The sequence below is a fragment of the Pholcus phalangioides genome, unplaced genomic scaffold (genome assembly GCF_987345545.1).
Source record: "Pholcus phalangioides strain wild (caught in Gottingen) unplaced genomic scaffold, Ppha-v1.0 ptg000014l_1, whole genome shotgun sequence".
NCBI classification, from domain to species: domain Eukaryota; kingdom Metazoa; phylum Arthropoda; class Arachnida; order Araneae; family Pholcidae; genus Pholcus; species Pholcus phalangioides.
This window is the reverse complement of record NW_028301607.1, coordinates 10529965-10550557: the sequence shown is the minus strand read 5'-3', so window position 1 is coordinate 10550557 and position 20593 is coordinate 10529965. Positions and strand designations below refer to the sequence as shown.

The 20593-nt window shown below is 38.0% G+C and overlaps 1 protein-coding gene across 1 annotated transcript in view; it reads left to right on the top strand.

Moving 5' to 3' along the window:
- LOC149078126 (uncharacterized) overlaps positions 1–20593 on the top strand; it is an 82215-nt gene that overhangs the window by 46645 nt on the left and 14977 nt on the right. Inside the window, exon 2 of the mRNA XM_089242102.1 lies at positions 17298–17403. Coding sequence (XP_089098228.1) covers positions 17298–17403 — 106 coding nt within the window. The remainder of the gene's footprint in view (positions 1–17297; positions 17404–20593) is intronic.

Genomic DNA, 20593 nt, shown 5'->3' with positions numbered 1-20593 from the left:
AAACGCCTAAAACCCGTCTGGTATCATGGGATTTGCGTCGAACGTGTGATATACACTCATACACATGCAAATAGAAATGCATGAAGCAAATCGCCTGAAACCGCGGAACATTGTTATAATTTAATTCAGGGCTTCCTCTGACGATTCCTTTAAATACGTGAGATCCCGTAAGAGCGAAAAGCCCTTGAAATACACGAAAGAAGCTCCAGGGATTCTCCCGGGAGGAATAAATAAGCTTTCGCTTCCTTGAGATGTAATTATATTCCGGAGGAGAAAAATCTAAATAACGCACCGTTTAGAATGGTTTCCAGCAAATAGTATCTTTAAATTTAATTTTATGTTTCAAATTCATTAGATTTGGTTCATACGACGAGCCAATTTCCGCGTGGGATCTATGCGAGTACTTTCTTATTTCTTTCAATGTGTTTCCCTAACCTCTAAGAACCTGCGGTAGACATTGAAGCGTTTTTTTTAGACAACGTTAAATTCAAAACCTCACGAATTTGCGACCATTACAAATACGGATCCAAGTTACTTTTCTAATTTTTATCCAGGTTCTCATATTGTAAGAAGAAGGAAACTGTTATACCTTCAAACATTCAAAATGCTTTTAAAATTAATGTATTCTAATTGATGTTTTGGAAGTTCAAAAAAGAGATTAAAAATACATTAATACCTCGCTACAACGATACTGGATTCAACAATGAATCCCTCTACAACGATATTATTTTAAAATCTTGTTTGGAATTGCCTGTAGTCTAATGTTAAACACCTCTCGATATAACGATGTCCTTGTACTACGATAAATCTCTCTATAACGGTATTTTTTGAGGGATTTTGAAACCGCTGCAACAATTTTTTTTTTATTTCGCTGACAATCATCTTGAATTTAATTTCAACTTCGTCACTCGTTTCATTTCTCCAAGAGCGTCCAATGACATCGGCGTTTTGTACCACGTGATCGCTGAAAAATGTTCATAAAGCCATTTGTATTGCCATTTTCTCGGTGCGATACAAAAGTGCAATAAACTAAACTTCTTTACAGGGGCAATGCATTTGAATGAATTCCATCAATGAACGAATTGATTAGTTTCCAACGACAAATATTTTTTTTTTGAAGAGTGTTTTTCTGATGGTGCTAACAACACAGATTTACAGAAGATGCCAACAACAGCCTAAATTTGGTGCCACGTGATGACAATGCTGCTTCTGGATATAGCGATAATCTCTCTACAACGTTATTTCTTCGTGGCTCACAGAATATCGTTATATAGAGATTCCACTGTATATAACCTGAAAAATGAGTGTTGTTTTAGCTTTTTGTCTGTGACCTTGAGAGAGATATTGCAAGTGTAAGACCCATTTTCGTTACAACAAAAACAACACAATTTTGTATGTCTTCCCAAAATTGCATATTTAATAAACTACATACAGTAATTACGATTTGTGTCAGAGGTCTTCCATGCATCGCCCGTTGACCACTTTTGGCCCTCGGAACTTTTGTCATGGCCCGCTGATCATTTTCAGAAAATGGTTGAAAACATTGAAAAACGGTTTGTTCTAGAATTGATGGAAGAAAGTTTCGGAATTGGTGAAAGAAATAATTCTAGAATAAGAAAAATAAATAATTCTAGAATAAGAAAAATAAATAATTACAGAATTGATGAAAATCCAAAATAGCTGAAAGAAGTAATTTTACAATTTTTGAAATAAATAATTTCTCAGAATAGTGAAAAAAAATTACAATATTATTTCATAATGAACAAAATAATAATTGCATAATTATTGAAATAAATGATGTCAAGATGTATTGAGACGGAAAATAAGTCCAGAATTACCGAAATTAATAATCAAAGAACCATTTAAAGTGAATCCAGATTAAAATTAATGTCACAATTTAATCAGTAATTGATTTAAAACTTTTTGCAGAATTAGTGAAAAAATTATTTCAGAAATAATCGAAATTTATAACTGATAAAAGTGATAATTTCAGAATAAATAAAAATTCTTCAATTATCTTTATATCTGTTAACCTCTGCCGCCCCCCCCCCCCCCAGTTAAGATTTCATGAGCTGGTGTCCCGTGGCCTTCGTTTAAATGTGGCCCGCCGTGCCTGAAAGGTTGGGGACCCTTCATCTATGCAATCAGCCGATGAGCCATACCAAGCGCTCAATCATACCAAGAACTGTGAATAAAGCTATTAATATTTTCTTTCGCAAATGGTGGAACCACATCATTCACCTTAAAACCATAAAAATCCCATGCACCCCTGGAAACAGTATGCAACTTGAAATTTTAGTAGTTTATCTTGAAAAATACCCTTAACTTACGCTAATTTTTCAACTATTTTTCGTTTCTTTTTTGCATACAATTTATATTTTAAAATTTACTTCTATACCAGAGACTCTTAACCCCTATGGGTCGCAGTGGCTTCGAGATAGTGGGTCGTATAAACCCCCTTACAGCAGAGTATGTCACTTTTGGTATGAGTTACGACGGAAAATTCCTTTGTGATGTCTTACCAAAATGAATCGTACAAATTTTTTTTCAGCCAGAGATTCTCGACCTATGGGCCACGAACCAAACTTTATTTGCAATAGCTTCCGAAATGGGTTTTACAATCCCTCATACAGCCGTGGATTCTTGAGCTATGAGTCACGACCCGAAATTGATTCACTCTGGAATCCAAGATGGGCCGTAAATACCCTCGCACAGCCGAGTATTCTAGAGCTATTGGTCACGACGAAAATTTTATTCCAAAATTTTTCGAAAAAATCTACTTACAGCGAGGGATTTTTCAGCTATGAGTCACGGCCCAAACTTGATTCCCAAACATTCACTTATAGCCAGGGATTCTTGAGCTATAAGCTACGACTCAAACGTGATTCGCAGTGTCTTACTAGATCAGTCATTCGAATCCGTTTACGGCCTGTTATGAAATATACTTATTTTGTGTTACTGATTTCTCTCATTTAAAAAGTCCCATGGGTCGAAAGCTGATCTTCGGTCACGGCTGAAAGAGGTTAAGAACCCCCGTCCTTTACTTCTCTCCTACAAAAAATTCAAGTTTTGCCCCAATTTCTTCTCTTCCGTCCACATTTGGTTATCTCCTGGTCAAATTTGTTAGAACAAATATGTTGTGGGATGACATGCGCCAAACAAAAACTTTCATCAGTTGAATTCTCTTACGAGGAGAGGTCAGATATTATTTCACTCCCCTCAAGCGCTCGATATAGCAAATGTGACATCATGGATGACAACAGGACATCAACACTCTACGGCAGGGGTTTTCAACGTAGAGTTTCTTGAGGAACCCATGATGGTCATTAGGCTGTTCAGCGGGACCCTTGGCGGTAATGAGGCTGTTCTATACGGAACTCAAACGAATTTTTTAATATTTATCGAAAAAAAAAAGTGTGTCCCTACTGCCGTGTCTCAACAGCATCATAGACCCCGGACAAAATGAAAGAGGGCTTAGGCACGACCTCCTAATCAGGGGCGTACGCAGGATCTATTTTGAAGAGGGTGCAAAAGGCTTGGGGGCACAAAATTTGTCTTTTTCCCGATAAATTTTGAGTTACCGCCCTTCAAAAAGCATTAGAAATGAACAGAAATTGGGAAAAATAGCACATAAAAGGTATTTCCATTCGATATATAAAATTTTTAAATCTAAATATTGAACTTTTTTTCAACTTTTTGTTAATTTGGGAGGGGAGGCAAGCAGGGTCCCTCTATTCGCTCCCCATGCGTAGATCTCTGCCCTTAATACACATATTTATTTTCATTAATCATTGTGTCAATTATTATCGTGGAACCCTTATTCAAATGAGGTCTCCGCATGGCCCGTACAAGAGATTGGGCTGTCAGGGCTCCAGCCCGGAACAAGTGATTATTCTCATCATTTCTGTTTTTCACACTATGCGTTCATAATGGGGGGGGGGGGGCGTAAAGAGTCTTACGTGGCAGCCCACCGAAGATCGCAGCTTACGAGCCTTTCTTCAGGATGGGGGGAGAGGGGTCTCCGTGCCGTGGCCCATTCAACTCATGGTTGGAACTCGAGAGTTTGGAGCCCAGTCATCTGATTCAGTTATTATTTATCTGAGTTGTCGGGTTTTTTACACTTTAAATTTACTATAGAGGAGACCCCACTTAAGATCTTAGTCAAGTGGCCTGGCTTCAGTATTGGAGGGGGGGGGGGAAAGGGGGTCATTATTATTATTATATGATATGTGCGCTTTAACTTTGTTTTCTTCCAGATGGGGGTCATATTGTCTTTTAGTTCACCTGCACTGACCCGTTTTTCTGCGCATGAAATTTCGATATCTGTTAAGAATGTCGAAATAGCATGCTATATACAATATCGGGAATTTTTTTTTCTGAGCAGGAAAAATTCGTGCACTCAGGGGCATTCTCAGTTATTCTCAAACTCTAAACGCTCATATTTCGTATACTTAAAAACCATGAAAAAATGGCGTCATTCTTAGTTACTTCTATCCATAACCAACAATCGGGTAAAAATGAAATATTAGCAGCCAAAGTATGACTTTCAGAAAACAACTACACAGTACAGCATGTATTATACTGAGCAACGTCATTAAAGTGGAATCTCTTCTGATACTTATGAGGTAAAAGACACAACTGTCTTTTATCTCATAGGTATCAGAAGAGATTCCGTTGGGTTCTTGTAATTGTAATCGAAAAGCATACGAACCGAAAACAAGTAGATTTTGGTTGTAATCACAAGTTAATGAGGGCCTATCCTAAATATGACATAGTGAGTGCACTGCCGTGTACACGGGGTTCCTTTCAGCAGAAAAACAAAATTTCCCCACATTGTATGAGGTAGTATATATTTTATTTTCATTCCGCACAGATATCGAAAATCTGTGCGCAGAGAAACAACATGTCTGTGCAGGTGTGTCTGTCAAAGAAAATGTGTCCACTATCTAGAAAATAAAAAAGATCCTTGGTAACACACACACACCAGAAATAAGAAATTCTATTCAGCTCAGCAGGATTTGAAACCTGTCGGTTTCAAATCTGTGCTGATCAGCCGCTGTGGTGGTCGAGTGGTCATAGCGACGGACTCGCATCGCGAGGATCCGGGTTCAAACCCCACTGCAGCGGTGGTCGACTGAAGTTGGTTATTTGTGGTTCCCAACTTCGAGGAGCGAATGCGAGCCAATCTCCCCGTTGAAAAGCCTCGCCGCAAAGAGCAACAGGCCTACAACATTACATTCATTACACTTCACTCACTATTAGTTGAAAAAACTCATAGTTTAAAAAATTGATTGAAGATGGCAGCACTACACATAACAAGCATTACTCAGAAACGAACTTCACGTTAGGTTCACAACATGTACACACGCATTCCAACATGAACCAATTCGTTAGAAGTTCCGCAGAGGAAATTGGACGAAGTGCATGCGTGGTTTAGTAGTAGTAGGAATATGGACGAAGTGCATGCGTGGTTTAGTAGTAGTAATAGTACTACTAAACCACGCATGCACTTCGTCCATATTCCTCTGCGGAACTTCTAACGAATTGGTTCATGTTGGAATGCGTGTGTACATGTTTTGAATGTACACACAATGTGAATAGTAGGGGTTCTAATGTGTATAATGATATTATTTACGCACTCACACAATATGCGAGGGGTAGCGTTACCTGAAATTCTTGAAATTGGACATGAGGACGCATGTACATGCATCTTTGTCTATGTTCCTTGCACAAAAGATGAACAACAATTGTTTTACAACCAAAACAGAACCACACCTACGATGCTTTACAACACTCAGAGTATTTATTATTAATTATCAAGCATTGAGTGCTGTTTCATTCATTTTGTTTGCTTCTAAATTGAAGAGGGAAGATATTGCCTGATACTTTAATACCCCCAGGGCTGTTTCAACGCATGGGTACTACTACTACTACTAAACGCATGGGCCCCGCCAAGCACTGTTCTGGGATCCTTCTCTGGTGCCTAGGGGCACTCCATGATCCAAATTAGCCACCCGGGACAACAACCTGCTTAGCCCCCCCCCCCCTCCCCCCATAAATATGTCTCCGTGTCACTGTCTTTCGGTCGTCCACATGCTTTCACAAATTCTAGGGTAATGTTGGCGTCCGTTTCTCACCGGGTCATCCTTTTGATCACTCAAATGCTTCTACATTCTCTTGGTTAGTCCTCCGAGTGGTCTGGATTTTTTTTAAAGGGCACTATCTCGTTAAAATTCAAAACAAGGAACAACTTTGCGAACATCAGTAGGTAACAAGAAAGTTTTCTTCTTTAAAAGCTCCCAGAGATCCAGGATTTTTAAGGGTTCCGGGACGTTTGATGACGCGGAACCCCAAAAAAAAACTGTCAGGGAACAAAAGAATTCAGCAGAACACCAGTTAAAAACCCGTGCTCTACAGTTCATTAGGCCAACGGTCTTCATCGCATAGTCCGCGGGCCAAATGTAGCACTCTTCGAAGTGACCCGTCAATTATTTTCAGATTATAAATTCGCCGATATAAAGTCCGAATTAATGAATGAAGTGATTTCAGAATTATTAAAAGAAATAATTCCGGAATTACCGAAAGAAATTAATGATAGAAGTAATTTCAAAATAAGAGACATAAATAATTTCACAGTGATTGAAATAAATGTTTTCGATATATATTGAAAGAAATAATTTCAGAATAATCTAAAGTAACGTCAGAATTAGTAATCGGAATAATTGATCAAAAATGAATTTCATAATTTTTTTTCACACACAGAACAATTAAAAATGTTCAATTATTTAGGGCCCTTGTTTTTATTCCGAGTGGTGTTTGGCCAATATGTTATGACATCATTGAAAATTTCAATAAGTTCTTGCGCGTGAATGGATTCTACCTTACAACTATGAATACCGCCGTTTGATTTGGCGTAGAGGCCAGCGGGCTTCATGGAAAGTTAGCATTTGGCGAGCAATCTCTGAAAGGTTGAAGACCCTCCCCCCCCCCCCTCCTGCATTCGACAATCTGAACACTCCCATTTGTCCAATATACCTACAGCATTTAAAAGGAATGTTTGGGAGGTATTAGTCTCCAAGCAAAATTCCCGAAATGAACGAAATGAATTTCCTCGCCGTTATGTTTCCCTGTCGGCAAATTTACGATTTGTGATATACGCACAGGATGGTTAGAAGCACTATTCCTAATTAGATAATTTCGAAAACTTGTCAACTCCTTCAGATTTGAGATTAGATTGATGAGCGTCTTCAAGTCATTATAGTCGCTACACCGAGAGAAGTTTACAAAGATTGTGTTAGTGAGAACTTTGATTGCAATTATGGGAGTTTTGATCGCTCTAGGATGGTAAGCCGTAGTTTTCAGTTCAGTTGAGTGTTTGAGAAGCATAAATACAGTAGGACTCCCACTTATATGGACTTATAACTAATGTGGACCGTACCTAACTTGGATGATGGAAATCTTGGATGTTATGGACCTCACTACACGAAACTGTAATGTACTAACATTTCGAAGATTCAATATAAACGGAAAACTGGCTATATGTAGAAATGCTGATTCGTTTGGATAGTAAAATTCATCTCTTCCTTCACAAGGACTCGAACCCTAGTCTCTAGTATACCGAACGAGTGTCCATTTCAAAGAAGAAGAAAAAAAAAACAGTATATGTAGACATGTTTCTCTACATACATGTCACCAACTGGTGCTCCCTATATCGTTTACGAGAAGTCAGCTGATTTTTGTCACTGTCTATCGCAAGGTGTCGTTCATCATGTTTTTATGCTCCAAGGAAGAAATATCCTGTCTACTTTCATATCTTAATGGCAGAGCACTCTCTCTATAGACGAGAGACCCGGCTTCGATTCCCGTGCAGGCAGAGATATAATTTTCTTCCCCAAAAAAATACGAGCATCTCTAGATTTAGCCAGTGTTCCGAAAATATTGTATTGACAAGTAAAGAGAACATCTAGCTCCACATTTAGAAGATTATTTTACATTCCGTATACACTCTTAAATTCTTCAGGGGGAACCAGAGCCATCTTAACAGCACCATGGGTACCTGAGCAGAATTATGTTCCAGGGTTCCTACATAGCTGGATGTGTGCCTGCCTACAAATTCACATGCATATTTACTTTTGGAAATCATAGTACTAAATCTAATAACCACGCGGTTCTCTATGCGGATGACGGCCCCGGGGCAGTGACACTGAGGTCCAATGCGTTAATACGAGGCTGGGGAGCACCATGGTGCTCGCGAATTAAAGTGCGGTATTTTTTCTTAATTCCGGCCTTATAAACATTTGCCTCTTCATTCCCATAGCTGTTTCATTCCCTCTTCTTCATAGCTGCTACTACATTATCGATTACCGACACCGGTCTCGTTGTCATACAGCCATTACTACGACAATCATAGTCGGAAATTTTTCACCTCAGAGAAAATTATGTTACACGTCTGTTTTCGTCTTGGACAGAGGTGACTTCCGGAGAGAGCATATTGAGGCGACATCTATCGGTGGTCACCTCAGGTCGACAGGGAAAGAACTTATCTATGCCCCCCCCCCCTCTCACCTCAGGATCAAACCCGCGGAAATGACGGTAGCCTTCATGGTGGAAGAAGAGCAAAGAGCTGTGGTGAAATTTCAGTAATGGTAATGGACAATTGAATAAATCTGGTTAATGCGATAAACTGGTTTTTTATACATAACCGGAAATTATGCGTGATGACCGATCATTTTGGTTTGATAAAAATCTCTAAGTTAATTACTTTTGCATAGTACTCAAGCGTCGTTTTTAAATTTGCTAAGCACTAAAAAGCTATCACTTTACAGGTGATTATGCATATTACCCAAGCGTCGCGTCGTTGGTAAACATGATAAATCATATTATATGATATACTATACATGATGATTCACACATGCATCGTATCACTATATCGGGGTACTATTTTAAAATTTGTTATCATTATATCGGGTTCCGACTATATTCATCACACACAAGACTAATTTGGAATTTTTTTTTCATGTCTATCAAATTCACACCAATTATACTAGGGTAATATGCATAATCACAGATAAAGCCGATAAAATTTTAATATTTACCAACGACGCTTGGTTATTATTCATAATATACGGCAAAAATGGTAATTTTTTTAGTATTTATCAAATTCACCAACGACGCTTGAGTATTAGGATATTCGCCGGTTAAAGTGATAAATATATGAAAATTACCAGGACGATTGGCAAGTATGCATAATAACCGGATATTATGTATAATATAACCGATTTATCACATTTACCGTAACATATACATAGGGTTTAAGAACTAAACAGTGCAACTGGAGCAACATAAAAAAAAATGTAGGCACAGTTAAATTTTTTTAGGGGCTGACACTTGATACTTCGAATCACAATAAACGATATTGTGAAATTTCCAACGTCGAACAGATACGTCGCACGGAATTTTCGATTAAGCCGTCAGCAAGTAATGAGCAAAAGGATGGTATTCTGGCAATTTTGCGGTCGACGCCAGCCATGTAAACACAAGCTTTCGAAAATAAGTGCATATCACTTTCATCCATCGTCATTACTATACGACGCCGAAGATGAACTCTTGCCTGCGAAAACAAAGGAATGTATCCCTCTCGGTGGATACACTGTTTCGCTATCACGATTGTCTTCCCACGGATCATCTTGCACGTATATATGGACACAGAAAAAGAAAACAACCTCCCTGACGTCGGGACACCGTTTTCCATTGAGGAAAGTTCCTATATCAAGAATTATGGGAGCGCTGGGACACATATAGGCTACAAAGAGGAGAAGCGAAAAAACAAAATGGCATAGGAGGAATCATTTTTCTTATGTTTGGTATTCCTTAAATACGTAGGCAATGCGGCCAGGATGAATTCTCTGCTTCTTTTCCCCCTATGTACACAGAATTTTCCATTTATCCCCTTTATGCTCGCCGTGTGAGAAGAATATCACGAGTCACATCCAGCCGTGTGAGAGATAAAAGTACCAAAAAAAGATCGAAGTCCTTATCTTCCACACGCGTGACAAGTCATAAATAAGAGGAAAAGAACACAGGGAAAAGTAAAGCATATATAACCAGAATAAATCCAGGAAAATATTCTTCTGTGCACGCAATGGTCCTCCAAAAGAGCGAGACATTGTTTCGCACTTTTAGGATTCGCATATTAGAAATATCTGAATTAAAATAACTTCTCTGATATCGTTGAAAATAATTTACTTCGATGGAATTGAATTTATTGGAAATTACGTGCTGGTTGTTTGGATATGAGTGTTTCCAGTAATATTTTCACAAACTACAGGTTTGAAAGCGAACTGGTTTCTGTATTGGGATAGTAAAACGTTTTTCGCCGTGAATCTCAGAACTGCAATATTCTAAAAATCATAAATTTTATTGATTTAGCTCTGGAGCAATAATCAAGGTGGCAGTGCATCCAAAAATTAATAAACAAAACACAGAGATGTTAGAATAAAGCACCAAGTTCTAGGGTAATAAAATAAATAGATAGAAACAATACATTTCGGACAATATAAGCAAACATAGAGTATATGCAATTATATTACAACATAAAAATGCATTAGCAAGGTAGGGGGTTTTGGGGTTCAAACCCCGCCCTTGAACTGAGATTTTGGTGTTATTTTATTGTAAAAAACATGACCCCCTGGCTGTGCAGAGTTCGGGCGGTCTCGATGGGACGCCCTGCCTGTGCATTCACGTGCGAATGTGCATCTCGGTACGGTTCAATGCGGCGATCTCGAACATCCAATTTCAGATTCATAATCCTCTTGCCATATTTTTCTTTTCTCACAAAGTTCTCCGTAGTAAATAACTTTTGAAATAAATTTGCATACATGAAAACTAAATTTTGTACCAGAGTTCAACAACAATGTCTCAAATTATCAACTTTGTTCTTTAAATAACATATTGTATTATATCTAGATAATACGGGCAGTGAAAAAATACGTGGTTCCATGTTTCAATTACAATATGTGCAGTTGGCCCCAGGGGTAATTTTGAGAGCTTTGCCATTAACAAATAGACTACCAGCTTGAGTTCGTAACTGTATGAATATTCTTTTAAATATTCTAAAAATATGTCAATTCTGGTATCGAATATAGACAGGACAACAACCTTTTAATCGTATTTTCGAGGACAGGTTGTACGTATAAAAAGCTAATTTCTATGTTTTGGTAACAACTCTACGATCCTTTGCAACATGAATGACGTACCTTAGGTCTATACGTTATTTGGATAATTTTCCTATGGGAAGTATGCCTTTAGGACAAAGCAATTCGGCCTTTTTGTAGTCGCGAGCACTGGCTGTCCCCATCATCAAAAGAAGACAGCAACCTTGCGGCAAGTTTGGCATACGGATGCATGAAATCAAGATGATTTCAGTCCATAAATGCAATTTTTACAAGGTGTTTAAGTGAAACGTTGATATCTACTGTTTTCGAGCACGAAATTCGACACGATTATCGAGCACTGTACTTCAGAGGGCCACCATGGTGCTCGTGAGCAACGGGTTGAAGATGCCTGCTCTAGGATCAACGGTTCGCTAGTAAAACGCGGCCAGGTTTTAATAGCAACGTGCCATTTTTACCCCTTTTCTATAGTATATGCAATGGCTATAGGTGAGATGACCTTCTTCAGTAACGTCACGAGCTTCGCGCGTAGGCCTTCTGCTATAGATGATATACCCGCAGACGTACAAAACACTGAGATATGAGCTTTAAATTATTTATTTATGTAACTTCTTGCGAATGTACCCAGTATCGTCAGATGATTTAAAAGCCGTATTCGCGTCAAAAACTATGGAACAGCTTTAGTATAAGGGACACGCCAAGTTGGCGACTTTTTTCCGACGGTAAGTCGCCAACGCCGGTGCCGCTTCCAAATGCTTAAAATATGACTAATTCCTCGGAAACCCTCCAAGTACAACTTGTCATTGAAAAATAAATGGCATGACAAAAATCCGAGCCCTACCTAACACTACTCATCGAACCAAATAACCTTCGATGTGAGACTTGCGATAATAATCATAACCCCATCGATAAATCACTTCAAAATTCACTTCAAAATGAATATTGTGGAGATCCTTCAAGTCTTGATTATTCGAATGTTATAAACTTGGTATTTGCGCAGACTCATCTATGATCTCCACAAATGACTAGGAAATACTCATTGTTGGTGTAGAGAAATGTAGAGCGGAAACGAATGACACTCAAAATATTCATAGTAGTTTGTTTGCTCCCCCGTAATTAACCCACTGTAAGTAATTACAGCGAATTTTGAAGCTCCCGAAGTGTTATTATCCCTCGGGCAGGATAAACTTCGGTCACATCGCCGGGAGTTGGATAGTTAGCAAGTGTGAATCGATATTCAGACTACACCACATGCTTTTTCTTTCCGAGTGTTAATATTGATATCAGAAACGGTTTCCTCTCAAGATATCAAGATTCTCGACGAGAGGAGAAGCTTGACACAGAAATCGCGACGTGTAAATATTTAAATTAGAAATCTCTCACCAAAATTAGTCTGAACGGCGTGTTGGAATAAATATCCGAACTTGCAAGGAGTATATAATTAAGGGGATCGAAATAAAAACCTGTATGCACAGGTTGAACTAATAGTGGCCAGGCTATCAACACTATCACCGTTGATGAACTTCAAAATCAATGGATCTATACAGGGTGTCCTGCAAGTCCTAATTCAGCTTTCATCTAATCAACCGTCCGTCGTAGAGAGGTATAGTTTCAATTTAAAAAATTCTCAAGAGGCGTTCGAAAATTAACCTGTAGAAATTTTGAGAGTGAAAATACAGTATTTACGGCCGAACTGCAGTTTTTTTTCAATGTCCACTGAGAGGATGGTGCGCTAACCCCCCCCCCCCTCAATGTCCGAGTACCAGCAATCTTCTCTTGTGGTCATGTCGCCGTTTCTGTTTTACCACTGTGTCAGGAAGGTTTCTGACAAGGACTAACCGGGTATCGAACTCGTGACACTTCTAAACATCCTTTAACACTTTAGACGAGTATCTTATCGATTTGGGCCACCGCGCCGCCCAAAAAAGTGTTAAGGAAGGACAGCAAAAATGAGGAAAATGAGGTTTGTGTCCGTTAGTTTTACTGTTCCTTCATAATTTGTTGAAATCAAATATCGCGCGACAAGGGTAAAAACATCAGTATCGTTTTTAGTAAGGGATAATTGCAGGTTGTGGAGTCGCAGGGTGTTTCTTCTCTAATAGAGTTGTTAATAAATGGACTAGCTTAATTTCGACCGTCGTGAATTCTATTACACTTTATACGTTTGAAGGAGAAGGACGATAGCTATTGTGGGATGAATCGGGAAGCTATCAATACTTAAATTTGAGACAACCATAATCTTTTTTACTGGCAGTGTATTATATATTATTATTATTTATTACTAGCTACAATACCCGGCGCTGCCAGGGTTTTCTTCAATGAGGCTTTTTGGATCATGCGATATCTCCCTCTTTCTTTGAGGGACATGCAAACCGTGTATAAGTTAACCAATATGGCGACTTCCTGTGCGACTCATGAAAGAAATAAATCTAAATTTAAAGAAACGTAGAAATGAATAGTCCCCCCCCCCTTTTTTATATGTGTAAGATATTTCGATCCCCTCCCCCTGAACTTCAAGTTATCTATTTCTGCCTGTTTGAGCTTCCAAAAATGCTTAATTAAAGCTGTTTAAAAAAACACATTTTTTTTAAACCAAGCGATTTGAAATTGTTATTATATAATTTATATCTGTATTATATTGTCATTAAAGCAATTTTAGCAAGAAATATAGAATAACTAGCTATAATACCCGGCGCTGCCCGAGTTTCCTTCAATGAGGATTTTCAGATCACGTGATATCTCTAGCTTTCTTTAAGGGACATACAAACCGTGTCCACGTTAACCAATATATGGCGGCTTCGTGCGCGACTCATGAAAGAAACAAATCTAGATTTAAAGAAACGTAGAAATGAAAATATATTTTTTTCCTTTTTCAGGGGGCGCTAAGTATTTCGATTCCCCTCCCCAACCCCCCCCCCCCCCGAACGTCAAGTTAGCTATTTCTGCCTATTTCAGCTTCCAAAAAATCTTAATTAAAGCTGTGGAATTTTTTCGATGCACTTTACGGGGCCCAAAACTAATTTTAAAAACATCCTAAACTATATGAATTTATGCAAATAAATATCAAAAGACTGTATGGAGACATTCATTTTCGTGATTGAGAAGATATAAATAAAAAGTTGAAATCAATGTTATTGCATGGATATCCAACTCAAAAGTAGATCCGGGTAATTACTTCGTATTTGATCTCCTGGGCTTCGTACATCTATCTCTAAGCGACCTCACTATTTCAAAAATCGAGTATTCAATACAATTTTTATTATTGATGTGACAGAAAACCCCAATAAATTTCCGCATTTATACAATAGAATCGGCAATTATAACACTGATTTCTAGGAGGATCACCCTTTTCCTGACCCTCAAAGCGATGATGGTGATGATTATGATGTCTATTCCAAAAGCCTCATTACTGAGAGTATTGAAAATGTGGCAAACCATTACAAAGGCATAAACTATTATACATAACTGGCAGCATTAAAGAAGTGACAAACCATTGTAAAGGCATATGCATGTCTGAAACGCATTGCTATGGAACCACGGTAACCAAAGTAAACGTTCGGAAAGTGATTGTTGAGGTCCAAAAACCATTGTTTCCCGAGAGTTTTTTTGCCCGTTTGGGGCACTTGCCCTGCTCTGATGAAATTTTAAAGTAGCCTATCGTTCAAGTCGGGTCCCATTAGGTATATATGCAAAATTTGGCGACGATCGATCTAAAATTGTAGATTTGTATAGAGAACATACACACACACAGAAAATCAATTTTATATACATAGACTAGCTGATACCCGGCGACGTTGCCCGCCCCGTAAAAAATTTATATATGTATAGCTTAATAAATTAAGCTTAATAAATTAAGCTTAATAAATTATAGCTTAATTAATTACTTTATTTCTTAATGAATGAAATTTCCGCAGCAAGTAAGAAAAAATTACTTTTATTTTTAAATATTTTAATTAAAAACTTGAGGCAATCGCTTCTGGATACACAATATTTTTTGTTTTTCCATCTGGTGTGTAGATGCACAAATTTTTCGGATTACCAACACGCGAACAGGTGACGAAAAGGTGTCCGTGTGGAAAACAGGGCTCAAGTAGTATTCAACGACTTCAGAAATTCTGCAGGATACAGAACTGTCTGCGCTGAGTCTGTGAAAGTGTCAACCGATTTGTAAGATGTGGTCTCCAGGAATAATTTTTAGGATTTTTTCGGTGATCTTGTTCACACTGTCATTTTTCGATGCCAGAATCATTCTCTCACAAAGCCACTCATGGTTTCGGTGATTTTGCTGAATGTTTGGGAAGACTGTCTGAGTAAATTCTTGAACTGAGTTCAACAATTGGCAAAATCCATTTGGGAACGTAATCAGTCCAGTGCTTGGGTCTACGGGAATTCTTCCATTGCCAAGTTTGGTCAACTGATGCGAAAATTATAGCAGTGCTGAGTCATTTTGCTCGCATGTTGGTGGATAATGATAATTTTTTAACTTCGTGCCAGAGTGTTGATAATTTGAGGCAAGCATTGAGTTCATCAGCTGGCGTTGAACATTTTTATTTCCAGTTTTGTCGTCGTAGTTGTTGTTCTCTGTTGTTAGCGACGTCATACGTCCAACTTGTGCAGCGAATATTATTCAAACGCCTTTTACGCATTTTTTAAATTTAAACTATACCTATACGATGGGCGGTTGATGAGCTAAAGGCCACATTAGCACTTACAGGACACCCTGTATACATGCAAGCAAAAATATCTGGCGCTTCCAGGGTTTTTTTTTAATTACTGGGAGTATTGGAAAAGAGCCAAACCATTATAAAGGAATAAACTGTAATGATGGCAGTGTTAAAGGTGTGACAAACCATTGTAAAGACATATACACGTCTGAAACGCATTGTTGGGAACCACGGTAACCAAAGTAAACGTTCCGAAAGTGATTGTTGAGGCCCCCAAAACCATTGTTGCCCGACAGTTTTTCGCCCATTTCGGGCATTTGCCCAGCTCTGACGAACTTTTAAAGTAGCCTACGGCTCAATCCCGGTCCTGTTTGGTATATATGCAAAATCTGGCAATGATCGGTCTAAAACTGTAGATTTGTATAAAGAGCATACATACATACATACATACATACATACATACTTTCACATTTATATATAAGATTAATATTATTTTGGTGATACATGCTTTTATATTGGGTTGCTGCATTTTTGTTATATTCGAGGTCAACATTTTTTCCGGATCATAATTTTTTAAGCCATCTCGCTAGGCAATTTTGCCTGTTGCGGCCTTAGTATTTGTGAACTGTTATTTAAACACGTTTTGTGCTACTTTGGGTAAATAATGAGTTTTGCTAAATTTAATGTCAGAAACTCCCTTAATAGCGATACAAACTTACGTTTAAATTACCTTCCGTTAAATAAAACTGGAGTAACTTGTAACGAAGAAAAATGAACTTTAATGACTTCACGAAAATACGAAAAAACTACGCATATACTTTATATTTCAAACACAAAATAACGATCTGGTTAACACAAAAGCGTTTAATTAAATTCTATTCTATCAAAAAATTTCAGAATAAAACGATACTTCGTTTTTCTTTGTCAAAACTAGGGCGTAACACGATTTAGAATTTTCAATTTTGAAAGCTTTTTTCCCATAAGAAAAGACTTTTTTCCCCGTAATCCAATTTATATTGAAAAAAAACTAATCAACAAAAAATATATGTTTTTTATGGATTTATTTATGTACAAATCAGATTTAATTATTCGAATCCAGAGAAGAAAAATGTGGGGAAAAAATCAGTTTCGAAACAAAATATTATATTCAGTCGTTATAGAATTTTTTTGCCGTAAATCACTACTTGATTGAATTAACGTTTCCTCGATGCGATTCTTATTTTGATAACTACAAGTCGGTTAATTAACTTTTTATTAATTTCTTGTTATATTTGATTTATTGGAGTTTTTTTATGGTCTTGATCCTTTATTCATTTAATGAAAATAAGTTAATAAGTTTCATGCGAAATGGAGTCGATGTGAATCAACTGATGTTGAAGTAGAGTTTTAAATTGGATTAAGATTTAATTTGGAAATTAATTTCATTTAAAATTAAATTATTGTTTTCTTTCTACAATTTTAGGTGGATCTGTCCTGTGCGGAGGAGAAATAAAGTACACGTTACCTACACCATTCAACGTGTCAGTGGTGTTAACTTCATGGCAGCCACCAGCTGTTCGCATCGAATGGTAATGATTATTACTCATTAACGGATTCGCGCCCACGTCCTTTCAAAGTGTCTATTGATCGAATCATATTCTTTTATTAAGATACTCTCTAGCTTTTAATGCATGCATACTATACCCATGACCGACCTGTGGACCAAATATGGTCCTCTGCGTCATCTGATGTGGACCGTGACCTGAAACCTAATTTTTCAATCAGTGGCGTCGGTGCCGGAGGTTCTGTGGGCTCGACCAACAACAGAATGTTCTAGTTAGGGTCTGAGAAGCCCAGAATCAATTCAGAAATCAAAATTTCCATTATGACTGAAGACGAGCATCAGCAGTTCTAAAACATTTCCGACGCCCCTGTTTGCGAAAATTCATAAGGGGCACATTTCCAGCTCACTTGAGTGACCCGCGCCACAATTTCCAGATTACTCAAGGGGTCCGCGGCCCATTTTCAACCCACTCAAGTTACCCGCGGAACCTTCCCAGTTCAGTTAAGTAAATTGCGGCACGAAGTAAATCACTTCGTTAATCAGTAAATCACAACGTCAATCAGTAAATCACAACGTCAATCAGTAAATCACAACGTCAATCAGTAAATCACAACGTCAATCAGTAAATCACAACGTCAATCAGTAAATCACAACGTCAATCAGTAAATCACAACGTCAATCACTTTTTAACGGGACTTACCGCAACTCCAATTAGAAGTCCGTGTGGCAACCTCATTCACGCGCGAACTTATATATGTATCATCTACATCAAAATCATTCTCCGCGATTATCTTTGATTTCCCAGATTACTTAAGTTAACCGCGACACGTTCCCAGATCACTTGAGTGAGTTAGTGACCCGCGGCATATTATGAATCAACTGAGTGACCCGTGGCACAGTTCCAGATTACTCAGGTGGTTTACGGCACATTCCCAGATCGCTTTAGTGGCTCGCTGCATGTTTACAAATCACTTGAATGTCCTACGTCACGGTTATATACTCGAAACGTGAAATTAATCCGAACATTCTCAATGGATCGTTTTGTTTTCTTCGTTAGAACCACTTGAACAGATAATCGAAAAATTTTCAATTTCGGTTTTCTTAGAGTTTAGTTGAACGGTTCCGGTCTCTTGAATTGGATGAATTTGATAATCTCGTGACTTACGAATTACTACAAACAAAAACACACACACCATCGAGGTAAATGCAACGTTAATCACTTATTAGCGTGACTTTCTGCCGCTTGCATTAGAATTCTGTGCGGTAACCTCATTCACGAACTTATGCACTATTTGCACAAAAAAATGTATTATCCGCGTTTGTCTTTAATTAATTCAATGTTAAGCTCAAGAGAATAGTTCGTTAATTAGAAGAAAAGTTTAAATAATTGCGTTTGGTCCTATTCATTATCATGGAACTTGACTTTCATTTCTGGGTTTGTGAAAATGGAGCTTGGGAAAATGCAAAACAAGTATTTTTGTCGCCAAAAGTTTGTACATATCTATATGAACGCAAATGTCAATTTCCGATTCCAGACTCTTCGCCAGTGTCTGGAATCGGGATGAATGTATAGGCAAAATCAATAAACCTGAGTCTCAGACCTTCCAAGGCTAGAGTCTAACCTTCCAGACGTTGGTGGCAAAATTAAAACTTTCCGTGAAGCCCGAGAGCCACGAACTCAGACTGCACACTGCATAGAATTGTAAGACTCACAAGGACTTGGTGTCATGTACAGTGGTGTCTTAAACAAGTGAACTAACAAGCCCCGAGTTCAACGGAGGGACATAAATCATTGAAAACTTTCATTCGTTCCGAATATCATCTCGTTCATTAAAGGGAATTATCATCAGTTTGAAATTACTAAAGCAATTTCTTTCATAAAATATGAATTCGCAAAATATTTTGTGAATATATTTGTGTACTCTTCACACGTGGAGCCAATACCGAGAATTAAAAAAATATTATTTTTTGACTGAGTTTTGTTTGCTGTATATCAAAAAAATGCCCTTTAAAAAATAATTAATAATTATTTCGGGCCGATAACTTTACTAGGAACATTTCAATAGGTACACATATGTGTAACTCAGTTCTTGGAAAAAGAAACATTATAAAAACCATTTAGAACCGTTACACATATGTATACCTCTGGAGCGAAGAGTAGGCTATAGGAAATGATTTCTTTCAATAAGGTAATCTGTAAAACTTCTTGAAGAATAATTTAAATAAAATGAAATGAATTTCTCTAATAGATATTAAATGGGTAACAAAGTTCTCGCCAGAAATGATAGGTAGCTCCAGACGAGCTACAGTAGTTGTGTTTACAGTCCGATTTGCATAATCGCGATCGTTTTGGAAACGTTAAAGTGTGCTCTAGTAGTACGCGGAATTTTGTCCGTTGTTTGCAATGTTTGCGGGACGTGTAAAATGTCTCGAAAAATCTAAAATTCATCACATCATTTGGTTCCACTGAAAATCCAAACTTAATGCTTTCAGGGCTGCAACCGCAATAAATTACGTCTTAGGAGAGTCCACTGTAAGTGCCAGAACTGTAGTATACTACTAGTGTTTCTACTATGTACATACATTTCCCCCCGGCAAATCCAGCTGGAAATTGCCCTGTGCGAGGGCGAGAAAGGTCGCCCGCCACACGCACGCTGACACACAATTAGGTCATATTGCTTATCTGGTGGGATGACCGTGGAATAATCAATCTTCTGTGACTTTTTTTCCGAAAAGATATTTCTTGCTCTTTTTCTGTATTCTTTTATCCAAACGATAAGTTTCCTGGCAGGAACTCTGTTCCCCACTTAATATAAAGCTGTCAGGAAATGCATTAAGATCCCGACTATCACCAAATTTCTCGAAAATCAGCTTGCTAAATTACCATCCTGTGTGTGTGCGAACAAATCTAAAGCTATGCAGGTTAATTACTATGGACTACCCAATTATTACGCACGTGATATCTTGTCCAAAAACTGACATAGAAAAGAGTTTTCCGTTTTTTGATTTGACCAATAATTATAGAATTATATTATTTTGAAATTTTGTGATGTTTCCGTTTTGTAACGGTCAGTTACGTGCCACACAACCAACGAAAGTAAATGTCTCCGTCATCGGCGGGTTGCTACTTCTCCAAAATGAACAGCGAACTATTCAATCCCGTTAGAAGCCAAGATCGGACTTTTCCTCTCACGATTGGTGCTTCTTCTCGTTAC